This window comes from Symphodus melops (genome assembly GCF_947650265.1).
Source record: "Symphodus melops genome assembly, chromosome: 6".
Classification (NCBI taxonomy): Eukaryota; Metazoa; Chordata; class Actinopteri; order Labriformes; family Labridae; genus Symphodus; species Symphodus melops.
Genome location: NC_136696.1, coordinates 15,890,325 through 15,907,526, shown reverse-complemented (window position 1 = coordinate 15,907,526; position 17,202 = coordinate 15,890,325). Strand labels below are relative to the sequence as shown.

Below are 17,202 nucleotides of genomic sequence, written 5' to 3'. Positions count from 1 at the left end.
ATGTTCATCAAATGTGCTAAATATGTTTCAGAGGAAAACACTAATAAAAGAAGACTGAAAAATCAGGTCTTTGATTTCTGAAGTTTCATTTGATTGGTTGCTTTTTGTTGTTGCTGTCACAGTTTATCTCAATCTCAAAGTCGTTTGTCCTCAAGCGCTCTGAGGTAAACTGAAGAAATTCTTATCTAACATTTCTCACAGAAAAACTAGAAAATTCAACTGAAGCGCAACTTCCTCTCATACTTTTGGACGTGACTGGTGCTCTAACTCTCAAAAAACTCTTGCTAACTCACTGCCTGACATTTGGTTGACACCCAAGATGTGAACAACAATAAAAACAAACTCACTGCCAGGAAATAAGCCAATTTAAAGGATTAAATCCTCTTAAAGAGTGACTTAAAAGTGTGACCCAAAGTCCTATAGTCAGACGTGGACGTAGTAGTTGTTATGTAAACTCAGCCGTGCTCATGCAGACAGGATTAACACAAAAAAGTAAAAGTCTCCAAAAGTGGCCTATAAAGTAAAGTAAGTTTGAAGAAAGTACAGAGGATATTAAGAGCTGCCAAATCTTCAGTGATCCATAAGTAAGAATGAACCGCATTAGACAGCAGCTTTGAAGCCTCAGCCCCCCTGAGTGGCTTTCAGTATCAGCGTCAACATCACCTGTCAAGGAGCACATTATTCACTATGACAGCAGGAAGTCTTACTTAAGTTTTTATAAAATACCTTGAGAGTCCTGGGGAGCCATGTGTTTGGAAGTTTGCATTCAGTTCGATAAATGAATGTGTTGTGTGTCTCTTGAGACTTTCTAAAATGTCTGCTTTCATTTACAGTACAAGTTCAGTACATTGTGTTTCAGCGTTAACTTTTCTGACATAATCTGAAAGCTTTTAGAGCAGTTTAGATGGAGCGTTTTTACTTCATTTAAAACAATTCAAATACACTAACACTTTAGACACTTGGAGGGACACTGATTCTGGTCAGCTCTATTAAAGTCACATTTTGTAAATTACCCAAATCTATTCTTTTTTTTACAGCAAAGTTTGTTTATTCGACATGATCAAGTCATCAACCCAAAATATCAAATGGACTTTCACACGCTGTCTTTAAATCTAACCCTAAATAAGAAAAAAGCAAATATTGACATATTATCAATATTAATAACACAGTTGAAGACAACTTTCTAATGATCACTTTTCATTCAGTAAGAATGAATAAGGGAAATGGCTGGTTGGTCAGATACATCCTGTAGTAACCCTGTACGGTCTAAACAGCCCTGACCTAAATAACAAGCCAAAGCTTAAAGTCGGCTCTCGACTCAGATTCAAATGCCATTACATCAGGATCATCCTACTTTGACTACTGCTTACGTCAAAACATCTCAAATTTGAAACCAGACTTCCACACACGTCTGACACCGATCTGGAATAAAAAACAAACAAACAAACAAACAAAAAAAACCCCCAGCATCAAACCACCTCATTAACTTCAAACTTACACTCCAGCAGAGGAGTGTTGGAGCGCTTTCACTGTTGCCATATGGTTGCTTTAGGTGTGCTGAAGTGTGCAGCTTAAGGGCTTGTTTAAAACTATTAGCGTTCTGACCCTGAGGATGAGCAGTGGGGTTACAACTCAGCGTTGTGCCTGTGGTGCAGCCCTGCAGAGACGCTGGCCTCTCAGCAGCCCTCTCCCCTCTACAACATGTCACTTTGAGCCGAGCCTGGGCTCAATCTAAACCCCGGAGAGGTCAAGGCCTAAACACAGGCCTGTTATGAGTCTAGACTGCTGATAATAAGATTATTGTCATGAAGATGGATGACCAGGAACACAGTTTTTGTTTTATTACATCAGCTGTAACTGACAAAAAACAACATTGATTTTAGCAGACACCAGAAACTCTATTGGGTTGGATATAGAGTCAGGAAATGTACCATCTAATGCACTCAAAGCATAAATATTTAATTGTTCATTTTTTACTTTGAACAGTTAAACACACAAAAAGAAAACTGTTCAGTTCTTTCACAACCAAGGACAATGTTGATGAAAATGTATTTTGATTAACGTTATTACGTAATATGAAAAAAAAGGATCAATATTTACAAAACCCACATTGTTTAAACAAAATTAAATGTATAAACAATTTGATTTTTTAAAGTACTAGAAAAAAGGGCCCAATATGGGTGTTTCATTTATTAAGATTGTTTTCAATGTGCTTATTTCTTCAAACAATTTGCAAAATATCTGCCGGTTCCACTTAGTCAAGGGTGAGAATTTCGTGATTCTCTGTTCCTTTTTTTTTTTTTTGGTACAAATCTGAAGTTGTTGCTAATCGGGGTCCTATTTTTTATTCGATTATATTAATACATAAAGTGTAATAGCAGAGGATTAAATAGTCAATGCTGAATGAAGATCTTTTGTCCCCTACAGATGTCTGTACTTTTTCATAATTCAGGAGCTGAGAGAAGTGAGCTGCCACATGCCATGACTCTTTGGACGACAGAACAGGGGGGGGGAAATTACTTAAGTAAAAGCCACTGCAGCGAGATGGAAGGAGAAACATGGAAGTCCTGCCATTGAAATAAATGCTTCTTTAATCCCTTAAAAAAAAAAATGAAGAGCCAGTACTCTTTCATAAAATAAGATGAAGTGAGGCCATTATATTACGTACTTTCTTATTATTATTACGAGTTTGTAACCTGTTTCTCCTCATGAATAAATATTTAGAGGTAACATAAATATAGTTAATAGAAGTGAGGGAAGCAAACAAACAAACGTGAGGGAAATTAAAAATGGGGAGATTGTTTCAAAGTCATCCATCTAATGAGATGTAATTTAACAAGATGCAACTAATTAAACATCATTTCAAATGGATATGAAACAACTATAAAAGGTATATCTGACCAAACAAGCTTCTGCCAAAGTCCATTCAATCTTAAAAGTTTTTCATAACGTAAGAGAGAATATAATAGTCTTATATAAACTTCTTGCTGCTACAGTCTCTGTCACTAACCCTCTCTCTGATATTCTAGAGTCTTTTACTTCCACCTTTTCAGCAGACACCTCTTATTTGGGTGTCCCCACACCTGAGCCAATGTCTCATTAGTCCTTCACATCCTGACCTTGTCCACCCACCTGCTCACACGTCTCCACTTCATACGTCTCACTCCATATATACCTTACAGTTTCCGCTCCGTTTGCCAATCATCCTACCTTTGTTTTGTGATCGTCTTTTTTCCTTTGGAGTTTTTGTGGCTCAAACTTTAAACTGCAGACTGTTAGGAACCTGTTTGTGTTGGTGTTTGTGAGATCTCCTTTAAGAGTAAGTCATTGAGTTACACCTGGATGCCTCTTTATGAAGAGTCAGAGTTAAGAGGTGATGCGTTTAAAGGGGATATAGATCCATCTTAACTGAAGAAATTCTGACGTAACAAACTTTTAACTCATGAGTTATCAGCTAGCATGTAAAGTTTATTCTTTGTTTTTGGACAACATAAATCCTGGCTGGTGGGAGATTAAAAATTCATAATTAGTGTCACAAAAAAAGTCGACTGCTTTTCCCTTAGAATTACAACCATACGTGAATGTCTCCTTACCTGAAAGTAAACTTTGCAGTGAGCCCAGTTTCATCATTTTCAAAATCAAATTCACAGGATTTCTTTTTGCAGTATTAAAAAAAATAAAAAAAATCAGTTGAAACTTGTTTGACGTTCAAATAGAACACAATTATTCATCCTTAAATATCCAACAGTTACTAGGAATTTAAAAATCCAAAGATATTTATGCTCATGTTTGTATCAAATTAAATAATTGGCAAACACCATAGTATATTGAGCTATTTTTGATATACTGTTAGGTTGAAGAAGGGCACAGCTTTAATGGAGTTCTAAGATTTTTCAGGTCTCCAAGGACCAAGACTGAGAAGTGGTAGGTACGAAGTGTAGTTTGTTTCAATGAAAAGGGTGCATTTAAGGTGCTGACAGGAGAGTTATCGGCATGTCAGTCAGGCATTAGTATATTTTTCAGTTCAGAGGCATTTTAAATGTGTCAGTAGAATAATAACAGGTGTAAAAATAAAATGAGTGCTCCTGTTAACAGCGTCCTGGTTTCTACATGCTGCAACCACCAACTACAAATACATAAAAACCATTGCGAATGTTATCCTGAGTGTTGTTGGGTTTTTTTTTTTGCTGAACAAACGCTTTAAAATGTTGTGTTACCTGTTTTTTTGTGTGATAAAATAGACATGTATAGGAGGTTTATGTCTTCCTGCACCAGGCTCTTCTTCCTCCACCTTCTAGGTCAATGGCATTAGGCTACTTTAACCTGACACGCAGTCACTTAATCTTTGAGTCCAATTAACCCGTATGATCACACTCCAACCATTCCAGGAAGTAGTAAAAGCCCTCATTAACCTAAATGGCATCAGTATTAGTAAGCTCTAGCTGAGGTCCACTTGTTTTTCTGTCATGTCACACAAAGTGAAATCCATACTCCTAATTAATGAATTTTTTTTTTTTTTCGGTTAGTAACCAGACAGTCTGCTGTCTGGTTACATAAAAATGTAACCAGACACGCTGCCAAGTCTTTTCTGTGCAAGGCTAGCATTTTTTATTTCCATACAGTGTTAGAGTAATGCATGTTTTCACTGTATTTACAATTGTGATGATGGTCTTTCTGTGCCATAAGTAGGGATGGGGGATAAAAAAACAGCTTTTACTTTTTAGTGCTGATATGTGATTGCCCATTACTAAGAGTAGCATTCATGCCAAAACGGTGCTCTTATTGGTATTTGTCTCTCTGTAATTTAATGCAGGGCTTTCCATTTACTGTACATTTTAGCCTTCATTTCAAATCAATATCAACATGCGAGCGTCGAAAACTGTGTCGACTCCGCCCCTCTGTCTGTGTGCAGAGGCTCAGCTGAGAGGATATGATCAAAATAACTGATGGAAAGAAAAAGAAAAGGTCATTTACTGCACAGAGACACTAGTCGTTACTGCAGTCTGCTTCAAAAAACACCAGAAGCAGCTGCGGCATGATTTGACACGGGCACAGTACAAAGTTTTTCTCATCGGCTGCACAGGCATGAATGTGACAATGAATCAACAAATTCTGAATTGTCAATTATCCATATTCATAGCATCACATTTGTCTAGGTGAAATGACTTAAGAGTAGGGTAAACACAGGATGGGAGACGGGGAAAGAAGAAGCAACAGATAGACGGGGGGTGGGGGGGGGGGGGGGGGGTTACTGTAACAGAGCAAAGCCTTGTCTTTCCGCTCTACCACAGTGATCTGTTTGTAATGCTGCTTCAGATGTTTTCTTGGAGAAGAGACGGAGCTGCCCACGCTCTCCATTGTTGGCCAGTTGGGTGGTATGATGAAGGCATGGAGGAGAAAGGGCAAGAGACTAGAGCGATAAGTGTGTGTCTCTGCTTGAGAGTCACAGCTGCTCTATTGAGGACTAGAAGCACAGAGAGGTCCAGGACTCTCAGTCAGCAGCTGCTACCAGCTCCTTCAGCAGGTGGCTTGGCCTAATTATGAGGATGGAGATGCCAAAAGTCTGTCTGAACCACTCTTTCACGGAATTTGTGACAAATACATGGACAATTGGCCACCATGTCTTTCAACAATTATATGCAAAGTGTACCACATCCTGAGGAAGAGGGGGGTCTAAGGGGAAGGCCAGATGTGGAAAGTGGAAATGTATGTACCACAATATAAGATGGAAAGGCATTTTAACTTTGATATTAGGTAAAAAAAAAAAAATCACTACCCACAACCAAAGAGTATCATAGTGACATCTGTTATTGGTGGAGCTTGCCGTTACCATGGCAATGTTTCCTGCCCTTTGTCGTCAAATGCGAACAGATGTTTTCGCTAGCAGGTTAGTTATCATCCATGAAATGTTCTCGTAAAATTGTTAAGCAGCAGTGAATGTAATTTATCCTTATACAATGCTTTTTTAAACTATGTTTTGGCTGCTTGCTTTGCGTCTCATTAATGTTGCTCCACGGTTCCTTAGCAACAAGCTTTGTGTGTGTGTGCGTGCTGTCTCTGTACTGTAGGTACTTTTTTTGAGGTTGTGTTAGCAGTGGTGGAGAGAAGTTTCCAACACGGGTAAAGTGTGCACCTTACAGTCAAGTCACCTTGCACCCCCGACCCTTTGTGTGTGATGTGTGGGATTATGCTGTTAAAATTTACTAACCTAGCAATGTAGCGTGAGGAACAAACTTGGCCAACTGTAATGTGATTACTGTATTCAGAACAGTAATGCCTACACTACTCGTTACTGAAAAAAGTAATGTAGCGCATTACACCCAACACTGGTCTCAGGTAATACCAGTTTGTACCAAAGGGGGCGTCTGTCACCTTTACAACTCACAAAAGGACTTATTACTTCTAGGTGAAAATTAAACCATGAGAGTGTTTTCTGTATCGGATTTATTGTGAATAGTCTGTGCACACTCAGTTCTGATTACTTATAGGTGATCATCGGTCTAAAAAACAAACACTAAACACCAAACACGACACTATGGTTCTTCATGTTCTTCATGCGCTAACAACTCACTCCTGAACATGTCGATGAGCCTACAAAGCAGAAGCATTAAGTGTATTGTAAAGCAGCTAGAAATGGTTTAATTTTTTTCACTTTTACACCGAACCTTATGTTGATTTTTAAAAGGGGTTTCATTTGGTCAGCTTCAGTTGTAGCGTCCAATTGGTATAGTTTGGTTAGCAGCGCCGTTAAATAAGGTCTGACGTCCATCTGAAAGAGCAGTTTTCCAGCAGGAGCCTTCTTGTTTTATATTCAAACTGTTTGTATTTAATGAATTTATATTTCATGTAACTATTGTGCTGCTATAATGGTTTTAATAAAACAAACTGAGAAAACATTTTGGACCTCATTAATTATTAAAGATTAAGTGATAATCCCTAGTGCACAGTCTTGTACCTTTGCCTTTTTCTCAATATTTTCAATGCCGCTTTAGTGCCGAATCAAATGCACTGTAGACACGAGTATAGTGGTAGTTGGTTGTCTTGGTTCCCTTTGCCAATGTCTTGATATAAGGATTGTGTGATATACAAGGAAGGATTTCAGTGGAGATATCTACTTCAAGAACTCAAGCCATCTTAAAAGTAGGCTGTCACTGTTGAGCTCTATTGACGTAATTTACTGGATGTATCAGATATTGGACTGATGGTGCGAAGACATTTTGGAGAGAGAAAAAACTTTGGCCTCAAATTGCATCACAGTAATTACGAAAGTCGTGCAATGGAGTGAAGTCAGAGAAAAAAAAAACATCTACTTCTGCTTGTACGCCGAGGAAATAAAGGTTGACTGAATCAAATAGTTAATTACAATGACTGCCCACCTATTGATCAGAGTCCATTTAATTAGGCTCTTTTATCCCTCCCTCTCTGCCATCAGTGATATGAGGATTAAGTGCTGAACATGCTTCTGAGTAATCCTAGGAGCACAGAGAGCAACCACTTACACACCACTCAATCAATGAAGCTTGGGATTTGTGGTAAAGCCACAAGCACAGCGTGAATCTGTATTTCCTGAGCCAAGACCTTGTCCAAGGTTAGGACTCACCGTACACTTAACAGATAATATTGTTTAAAAGAGAAGTGCAAAAGAATCCCAGTATGGCACCTGACCAGCAGTCTGCATACCCTCCACTGCGATGTTCGGTGCAGTTTGAAAGTGAGGCGGAGAAGAGCAGCTGCATCTAAAGAACTGAGCATCGCAATCCAATAGTAAAAACTGCCTAACAAACCAGCCGTTTCTGTGGTAACGGCCTGCTGATGCTGCCATGTTTATGATCTGTCTCCACCCATCTCTTATCCACTTGCTCCTCCCCCAGCGGATGACACAAAAATCCCCTTTTTAATCAGCAGTGACAGAGCCTGACCCAGATTGCTGAAAGAGGGCTGCATGGTGGCGTTGGGAGGTTTACTGAGGCCACAGGGAGTCAGGATGGTGAAAATAAAGGTGCAACAGGCACTTTTTAGGCCAGAATAAAAGACACAGACACAGTACAGCAGGATGCCACACGGAGCACCGCTCAGGCTAGTGCAGATGGTGACTTGGCAGAAGAAAAAAAAAAGCTTGTGGCTAAAGGAAGAAGCTTCAACATACGTCTCTTCAGGCTCTGGTGAGACTGCCTGAGGGTCTCATGTCTGTTTCCCAACACTGATCCATGTCCTGCAGAGGTCTGACCCATTTCCTTGCATCCACTTTATCAGATCCTTTACAGTCCAGCAAAAGGATGAAGAGGCAACAGAGGCCTGTTAAACTATCTCTAAAAACTCGCCAGGTCAGCAGTACTGAGGCCAGTTAAACAACAACAGTTTTAACTGGTGCGTAATAGTCAGTCTTGATTTTACTCTGAAAAGCTTGCAGGCACACCTCCAAAGCGAACAGTAATTATAACAACACAAACAGCACTGATGAGTCAAAAACCCCTGTTTCCATCAAGTGGTTCAGTCTCGGTATGTCACGCATTTAGTGGCGTTTCCATAGACTAAAGCTGGGAAAGATCCCCAAATTACCAACCCGTACCGTCTTACTTTATATGGGTACCCTTCTGTTAGGGTGCTGAGAATATCGATCCGACCCTAAAAGGTGGAGCTAAAGTCCGCAGTCCGTTGATTGGTCCCAAACGACAGTGGCATTAAAAGACAAACAACTCCGCCGTGTTTAAATACACAGTCAGTTGTTTTTCTCAGCTGTATTTCTCCTCGCGGGGGAGATCTCGCAGGATTAGGCTTTACCAAACCGTACCAAACTGTACTGATCCATACTGGACCGCTTGGTGGAAACAGAGCGAGACTGTCCAGGTTTTATGAGAACTATGGGTCCTTAAAAGTCATTATACACTGGATGTGTTTTATGAGTTGTATAACACATACTGTATACTAGAAATGAGATATAAATGGACACACAAAATGTTCCCTAACTGCAGGCTGATATTGACTGTCTGTCATCAAACAATATGGATCACAATTGTGGTTGTTGTTATTGGTGTCATCGACATGAGTTAGAACAAATGTAAAAATGATATACATTTAGCTTCAATTACTGCTTCTGTGGGAAATCATAAACTCAGAACTAGGTTTTTCTGAGTTCTACAATGTAGTTATATTGGTTTTGTGATACAATAAAAAAAATGATTTGAATCACAATGAGCTGCTCCTCTCTGAGACCTTCGGATCTTCTTCACTTGCCAGACATCCAACATGCAGGACTGTCTAACATTTAGCAAAACATGCAGCGTCTTAACAAGTGCGCCACTGCAGCACTATTACACAAAAAGAGCAGATTGATGGGGGGAGGTGATTCATTACAGACGCGCAGCCAGATGATGCAGCTACTACACACTCTGACACTTAGTAGAAATGTGATAATGTAAATCTGAGGTTTATTTAACGCCATCAGAGAGCTCTGAAACACCCCCAATCTGATCCAAATCACAAGTAAAACAAAAACCACAGTCAGTTGGTGGCATCTACTAAAAGACTTGAAATTATTGACATGTATCAATCTCAATATCTTTTGCTCCATTATCAAACACATTTGAACATTTTTTCTTCCTCTGCTGGAGTTTTTTTAAACTTTAACTCATGCAGTCACTAATCAATCACATTGACTTTCCAGACCTGAGGCCTTGTGTGAAGTGTTCATTCTGCCTCTGCTCAGCATTGTGCCAGCTCAGTTCCTTTCTGACTGCTCTACATTAAACTCAGAGTATTGGGGATAATTAGTTATAAGCTTTGAGACAGCAGCTGCATGCTGTTGACCAGTTGGACACCAGATAATCTCATGTTTGCTGCCTTCTCTCCCCTCCAGGACCAGCCCAGTGTAATCGAGCGGGGTCCAGCCTGCAGCTTAAAGTACAGTGAACGTCTGTGGGTCATGCACACTGTTGAGCTTCCTGTCACACAGCTCATTACAGTGATGCAGAAGAGCAGCGGCTGGCTGATGAACATTAACCGCACTGGCCGTTTATCGTCTTGAGATAAAACAAACTGGTGTTGCTAGGCAAACCTAGCATGCAGCTTATGGCAGGGACAGAAAAACCCATTTAGAATCTAATCCTTCAAGATGACATTAACATGCGCCGAGTTTAAGTAGCTTATATAAACGCCCTACTGCAGCAAGTGTTTGGAGTCAGAGCATTTTAGCAGGAATGTTGACAAGTCTCTCGAGGATCCCTTAGAGACATCTTCACTGTGACTCACTTCAATTGGTTTTCCTAACAAACCTGAAACTTAATTATTCCTTGCAGAGCTGGAGTGAAAACAAGAAAAATGAAAATGGCTGGAAAATGTACGCTGTGAGAGACGAGGTTTAAAACCTGAATTACAAAAAACAAACCAGTGGTTAACATACAGATATATTCAAGTAATTTTTCTTGTATGGATTTGCTCTTCAGATGGAAGCAGTTATAATGTCTAAGGTCTAAACAGGGAAAGAGGCCTCTGTGTTTCCCCACAGCTAGTCTGTCATTCCTAGTTGGGAGTTTGGCTGCAAGAGATAGAGAGAGAGCAAGCGTCGAGTGAGCATGTCTTGTTCCTACTCTCACAGGCCTGTGTTTGCCATGAAACTCACAGGCACGTCACACTTTGCACTGCTGCATACTATCATTGCCGTCTGTTTTTGTTTCATAAGTTCATAAAAGCCAATTGAAAACACGAGGCAGCCATTTTTGAAGCCAAAAAGCATTACAAATATTTAATAATAATTGTGTAGTAAAATACAAAACGGCTCTTTTGGAATATCATGAATGATACAATTTAAATGCTCCCCAATAGTGGGTGGGTGGGGTGATTTTTACTTTGATTACAGCAAGGTCAGCAGGACCCTTAGACACAATGTCAACAAACTGTAGTTTACAAGCCAAAGACTTTTCAAAAGTAACAACACTGAAATGTAAGGACCTCACATCAAATGTCACATATTATGCAAATGTTTTTCAGACACAAATTTTCATCCCTAGCTTGTCAACAATCCCCCAATTATAACGAAAACGTGTGCTTAAACAGGCCATTTGGAGATGTTTCCTCTGTGATAACATAAAGAACAACCCTTCCTCAGGTGAGGGACACTCCCACAGCTAGGTGTCTGTTCAGCTTCTCTGAGTCTGAGTCTATTGTAAATCATAGCGCATGTTGCAAGAAAGCCCAAGCCTTTCTAGAGGGCCACCATTAGCATGTAGCCACTTGTTTTAAAACAATAACGTTTTAAAACAAGCACATTTTATCAGGTTCATGCAAATATTTTATGTAACTTTGTAGGAGAAAATAGAATTGCTTAAAACTGGGTTGAAAAACTGATGACATCCCCTTTATTATCAGCTTTATGTTTGTGTTTGGCGCTAATTAAAATTTGTTGTACCTTCATTACCCTCTGTAGGCATGCTGACTATGGCATTTAACTTAAAGTACCACAGTGCCTATGTTTAGTCACAGAACTACTAATATGGCTGTAGAGAGCACAGCACATGTAGCTTATCAAATACAGTGACTACTTTAGCAGTAAACAAACCTTTTAGATTTGGATTGAAGAAAATTGAACTTTAAGCATCTTCTCAATCAGTGCTTTAGAATCTTATAACATATTTCATCATGTATTACAACATGTTCAAACATAGAAGAGCATGAAATTGCTGAATTAATTAATTGCAATCTCTTCAGCTGCACCCATACATTGCAGTTCCATTCTTTAAAATTCCCGGCTGTTTAAAAGTGTTTGAAACCTGGAGAAGGAACTGGGTGGAGTTTGTGCAGTACAGCAGCTAGAAGAGCTCTAAAACATTGTGTGTGTGTGCTGTACAGTATATTTATGCAGGCGGGGGTCCTGTGGGAAGAGCCAGAATTAGCAGTGGATAGTGAAAGGTCATAGAGCAGTGGGAATAGAGATCCTGTTGACAATCTGTCCAATCATATTTATTTCCTTTGGCCAAAGCCGAGTGCCTACTTCTAGACTTAAAAAGCAAAATAACTAATAAGTTAGATGTGTTTATGTGTGACTCTGCATTTAAAGTTTGAGGGGTGATGACAGCTTTCAAGATCTTTCTTTAAAGAAGAGAATGTACCACAACGCAGTACGAGCTCCCCAACAAACTTGATATTGACAGTGAACATACCTTTTCCAGACAGCGACAAAGAGCACTTAAAAAGCGCCATAGCAGACTTCTTCCTGACGGTTTTACGGCTGTTTAAACAGCAGTAAGCGGTGTCTGCTGCAGTACACACAGTGAAAGCAGGCAGTCAAAGTCTCTGGAGGAGTTGTTTTTCACAGGCCTGTGTGGTATGCATGTGCGGCCCAGCCCACTCTGAACCACCTCATGGCTGGCTGGTTGGCATTCTTGCCTCACTCTGTAATTATGGCTCATCTCCAGGCCCTTCGACTCTGCTCTCCTGACATTGCAGTGCTCTTCAGGGCGGGACTTTCCTCCATCAAAGGCACATAGTTTTCACCTGGACACCTAGCTCAGGCTCTAATCTTAACAATGACACATCAACAGGTGAAAATGTGCACCGACAACAGCGGCTGGCAAAAAGCTTAAGCTTCAGTTATACTGGGTGTCATCTTTAATGATTCAGGGTTAATCATTTCTTTGTTTTAAACCATTTCGTACAATGAGTATTTAAGAAAGTTTCTGTAGTTACAGATGTGAAAGAGTCGACACGCAAAACAGCACTTCGACACACTTGTAATCTGGTGGTGTGAAAATGAGAGCACAAAATCAGCAGAGGCAGTATTAGTTTACTCATTCACACTGTAGCTGCGCATAGAAGAGGTTTAATGAAAGGTGGGGGTTTTTCGGTTTGCGTTTCTTGTCTCAGATTTAAAAAAGGTGTTTACCTCTCTAGTTTCTCTCTCAAAATACGAGCCTACTAAATTCTGCCTCGAGCGTTCTGCAAAACCCAACATCCACACACACAGTTAAGAGTGATAGATTGACTATCTCAAGTGTTTTGAACATCTTGCATGGTAGATGTGCATCTCACAACCTTGTGTTGTTGTGACTCCAGACGTTGTAAATTATTTTCTTGCTTTTTGTCATCTTGACATGACAGGTCATTAAAGAATGATTATAATGTGTAATTACCCATCATTTTTATTACATTTATTATGAGGCTATCACTGGATCAGCATTTTAAGAAATAATTAAATCACCTCTTGTGTTTAGTTGCATGTCCGTCATGTTAAAAATAAATTCAACACCTTTTGTGGAGGTTCAGTAATAGTTAAGTTTGGCTAACATTAGCATTTACTAGCTTATGCTAATCAAACTACTAAGTAATGGTTGCATGTATGCTAGCGTAAATGTGGTAGCTCAGCACCCCAAGAATTGTTGACTTATAATGGGTCTCTTTTATTCTCTGTGACTTACATACAGTAGTTTTATTACTCCTGTATGTAAGTCTATGTCCTGCTAATGATGAAATATATTTATTTATTTATATATTTTAGCGTAAACCTGTGTTTGGCAACAAGAGTCCAGAAGCAAAACTTTCTGTCCCAGCTGGAACAATGTTAACTTGTTGACGTAAACTGGTGAATAATCAAAATACATTATCAGTATGTGAAAGGAAATCTCACAGAGTTTCACACAATCTGCTCCATTCATGCAGCTGGGGGCACATGACAGGCCTGCAGCAGACGGATTAGAACGATCAGCTGAGTTCGACTCAATACCACATTGTTCCTCACTGCTCACTGCTTGTTTTTCCTCCATCTTTCCCTGCAGCTTATCAGAAGAGGACAGAACCAAATCTCCCTACCTACACCTGCCAAATTTCAATCACTTACAGTACACTAACCCCCTCAAACTGCTAACAAACAACTATGTCTGTGCCAAAATGTCAAAGTCTTCAGTGGCCCTTCATTGTTTCAAACAATACTATGGCTGTTTTTGAAAAAAAAAAAAAAAGGACTCATGTTCAGGAAAAATAAAAAAAACAAGGACCATTAAGGAAAATCAGCTTTTGGTCTGAGATTACAGAGCACACTGCTGCCTTTGTTGGCAGGTCACATCTGTATTTGAGTGACAATAGACAGCCACACAGCATGCTGTACAGAGAGAGAGGGGTGTGTGTCAGCCTGAACTTATCCTCTATTCACACCCCCATTGTCTCTGCTCCACACTGATAACAAACAGCATGCAACAAGCAGACTCATCTCATCCACTCCATCAAAGGCTGACATTGAAGCCTGCTGAGCAAACAGCCAGGTCCATGTCAAAACACGGAATCATACAAATACATTGATCTGTGGCTGTTATTAACAGATAACGTCTCTGCTGTTATAACCAATACAACTAATCTATAAAGTTTTGCTGTACACAGAGACAACATATTTGGCTTAAGAGGAAAACATAAACTCTTTAAGGGAAAACAACCAATCTCCAAATCAAGACTGCTACCCTTTTTTCTGGTGGTACATATGTCGCCAGTTAGCCTAGCTTATCAAAAGCCTTGCTCCCACCCAATTTGTACAGATTTAGCACACCAGAACAGAAAGTGTTAATTAACTAAGAGGTGCTTTTCATGCTAAGCTAACTCAATGAACCCTTAGCTACTGTTACATCATAGCATACCAACAGAACCATATTCATGATCCATTTCAATATCGACATGTGAGAGAATACATGATATTCACAAAATGTCAAACTATTTATGAAATATCTGTATGTGTATCAGAACATTAACACCACTGGTCGATTTTCAGGAAAAGCTCCACCTAAATGAAAATCCACCACAGCAGAAACAGCCTATTATTGAACTACCTCTTGTATACCAAAACAGCAAAATATACATATCGCAGCAAAAACATATCCCTAAACGGCCATTGTGAATTCAGAAGTTTGCACAGAAAGCACTTTGAATGTACCTTTAAACCTCAAAGAGCCACATCAGCAGCATCTCGCCTTTGAGAGGGGATTGAGCAGAGCAGAGACGTTTAACCCTTAGCTGGCCTGACAGCGTGGTAATGGAGATTAAAAAGCTGAAGATCTGCTCACCTGGCACTCTTGTGAACAGGCCTGTGCTTGGAACAAAGACAGACTGTGTGCAGCAGAAGAGCAAACAACAGCTCCTGTGTTGACCCAAGCTATCTAAACATCATACCTGATGCTGATGTACAAACATGGCTGACTTTCTGATGTACCAGCTTCAGCTGCCTTGGGAAATTCGTGTGCAGCAGGAAAGACGTTTTTAATTTTCCAGGCTGATAATCGTGTGTTTTTGTGAACACTGATTATCTTTAAGTCTTACTAAATCTACCTTAAGCCCCTCAAATCGTTACAAAGTGGTTGCCTTTAAAACAGAAACTGGATATATTTTCATATAGTTTGAAATGACTCACCTATATAAAGAGAGGAATCTTTCTTCTTCACATGATCATCGATGTAGGACACACCCAAGGGCTGCACCGGTGTGGCGCCGATGCCCAGCAAGACCTGTGCCCCGATGAGCAACAGGTACATCATGTTAGTGTTGGTCTTGTTGGCGCAAACGTCATCCTCAGCCAACTGAGCGTCATTGCTGCTGCTGTTAGAGCAAACATCCCGACCTACATCAGTCCTCCGCATGACGCCAATCTCATACGGCATAGTGAGAAACTCGGGCAGCGCTGAGAGAAGAGCCCCGAGCGCCATGACGATTCCACCGCAGCCGATCAGACGGGGACGGTGCGCTTTGGCCCCGAAGTAGCTGACAAATAGGATAAGGGCCAGATTGCCTATCTCAAAGCTGCTGGCTATCACTCCCACATCAGCACTCTGCAGGTTGAACCGCCTCTCCAGGGTGGTCAGCACGCTCACCTGAAAGAAGAAGTAAAAACAGAACTCAAACACAAAACAAGGATGTTGGAAGAGTGAAGAAAAAACAATTACATCAATGTTCGTCGCTATCTGCTATGAATCAGTTTTCAGCATCACTCATGCTTTGCCTTTTCATTTGAATATCCTGAATCACACGCTTTTCAGATGTCCCAACACTGAGGTACCTCCCTGGAAACAGGCCTCTGTTTCTGATTAGCCGGGCACGGCAACATTTGCGTCCATGGTTTGATGAAAAATGGTTCATCACATTCTTCTCTCCCTTTCACCAGCTGCGACAGATGGTCCAAAGCTACCAGTAAATTCCACACACACTAAAAGAGTTGTCAATGTGATTGTCTAACTGTCAGTGGTCAGAGATTAAACAATGCTCGAGCCCCAACTTCAACAAGTTCATTTAAGGAAAGGTTTTTAACTGAATCTGTTGTGTTTGCTTTTGCCATGTGGGAACAGTCTCTGCGCCGTGAGAACCGCACTGTCACATTTAAACTGTAATAGAAGCTATCTTAAGATGTATCCAAAACGGTTCTTGAAAGGGCATCACAATTTTCCATTCCCCGCTAGCTCTGTTTAAGAGTTGAAGGAGCTCTGAAAAAAAGAGATCCTGCCAACACAAACATCCCTTTATAAAGAGAGTGACTTCACTTCAACAAGAATGAGCTTGTGGAAAAAGTTCCCGTCCTATGTTTAATCATTCCCATTTAATGTACACAGTGGATTTGGATCAGGATGCGTTTTAACAGGGAAATAGTTATGCTTAGTGCTCTAGGGCCAAATGTGGAAGTGATCACAACGATTCTCTGTTTCTAAGTAACTGCACAGGAGTTTCACATTTAGTATGAATCCCCTCCATGTTGTTGTCAGTGCAATCCTAATGTAATAACTGCTTTTAATTAGAACTGTAAGGAAAAGGAAAGTGGAGTTTTGTAGATTTTAGTTTTTACTTATTGACATTATTCTGTGATACATTCTGACCTGACAAAGGGAGCGGCCATGTAGCCTTTTTAAAGTATTTTTTTTTCTTCACAGTTTTTGATTTTCTGGCCCCTTTTGAGAGGAGACTTTAAGCACATCAGGAAGATGCCATTGCCCACCAGAACAGACACTGAGCAAGTCTCTTTTCTCTGTCATTACCGTTGGACAAAGTCTGTCCTCTGTGACTTTTAGAAAGCAGATGTGACAGCAGGTTTTTCATGCTGCTGCTCTGAACACATCTGGAGTGACTCCTTCACTCCACATCAAAGCGTGGGGAGGATGATTGTTGGGAGCAGTTTGTGCTGAAGAGCTATGCAAAACTTGAGAGGATAGAAAACTCCAGAATGAGTCATGAAGTCTCTGCCCTTTG

The 17,202-nt window shown here is 40.2% G+C and overlaps 1 protein-coding gene across 1 annotated transcript in view; it reads right to left on the bottom strand.

Moving 5' to 3' along the window:
* Positions 1 to 17,202, bottom strand: part of slco3a1a (solute carrier organic anion transporter family member 3A1a) — a 35,514-nt gene that overhangs the window by 13,579 nt on the left and 4,733 nt on the right. The window contains exon 2 of the mRNA XM_079345894.1: positions 15,383 to 15,839. Coding sequence (XP_079202020.1) covers positions 15,383 to 15,839 — 457 coding nt within the window. The remainder of the gene's footprint in view (positions 1 to 15,382; positions 15,840 to 17,202) is intronic.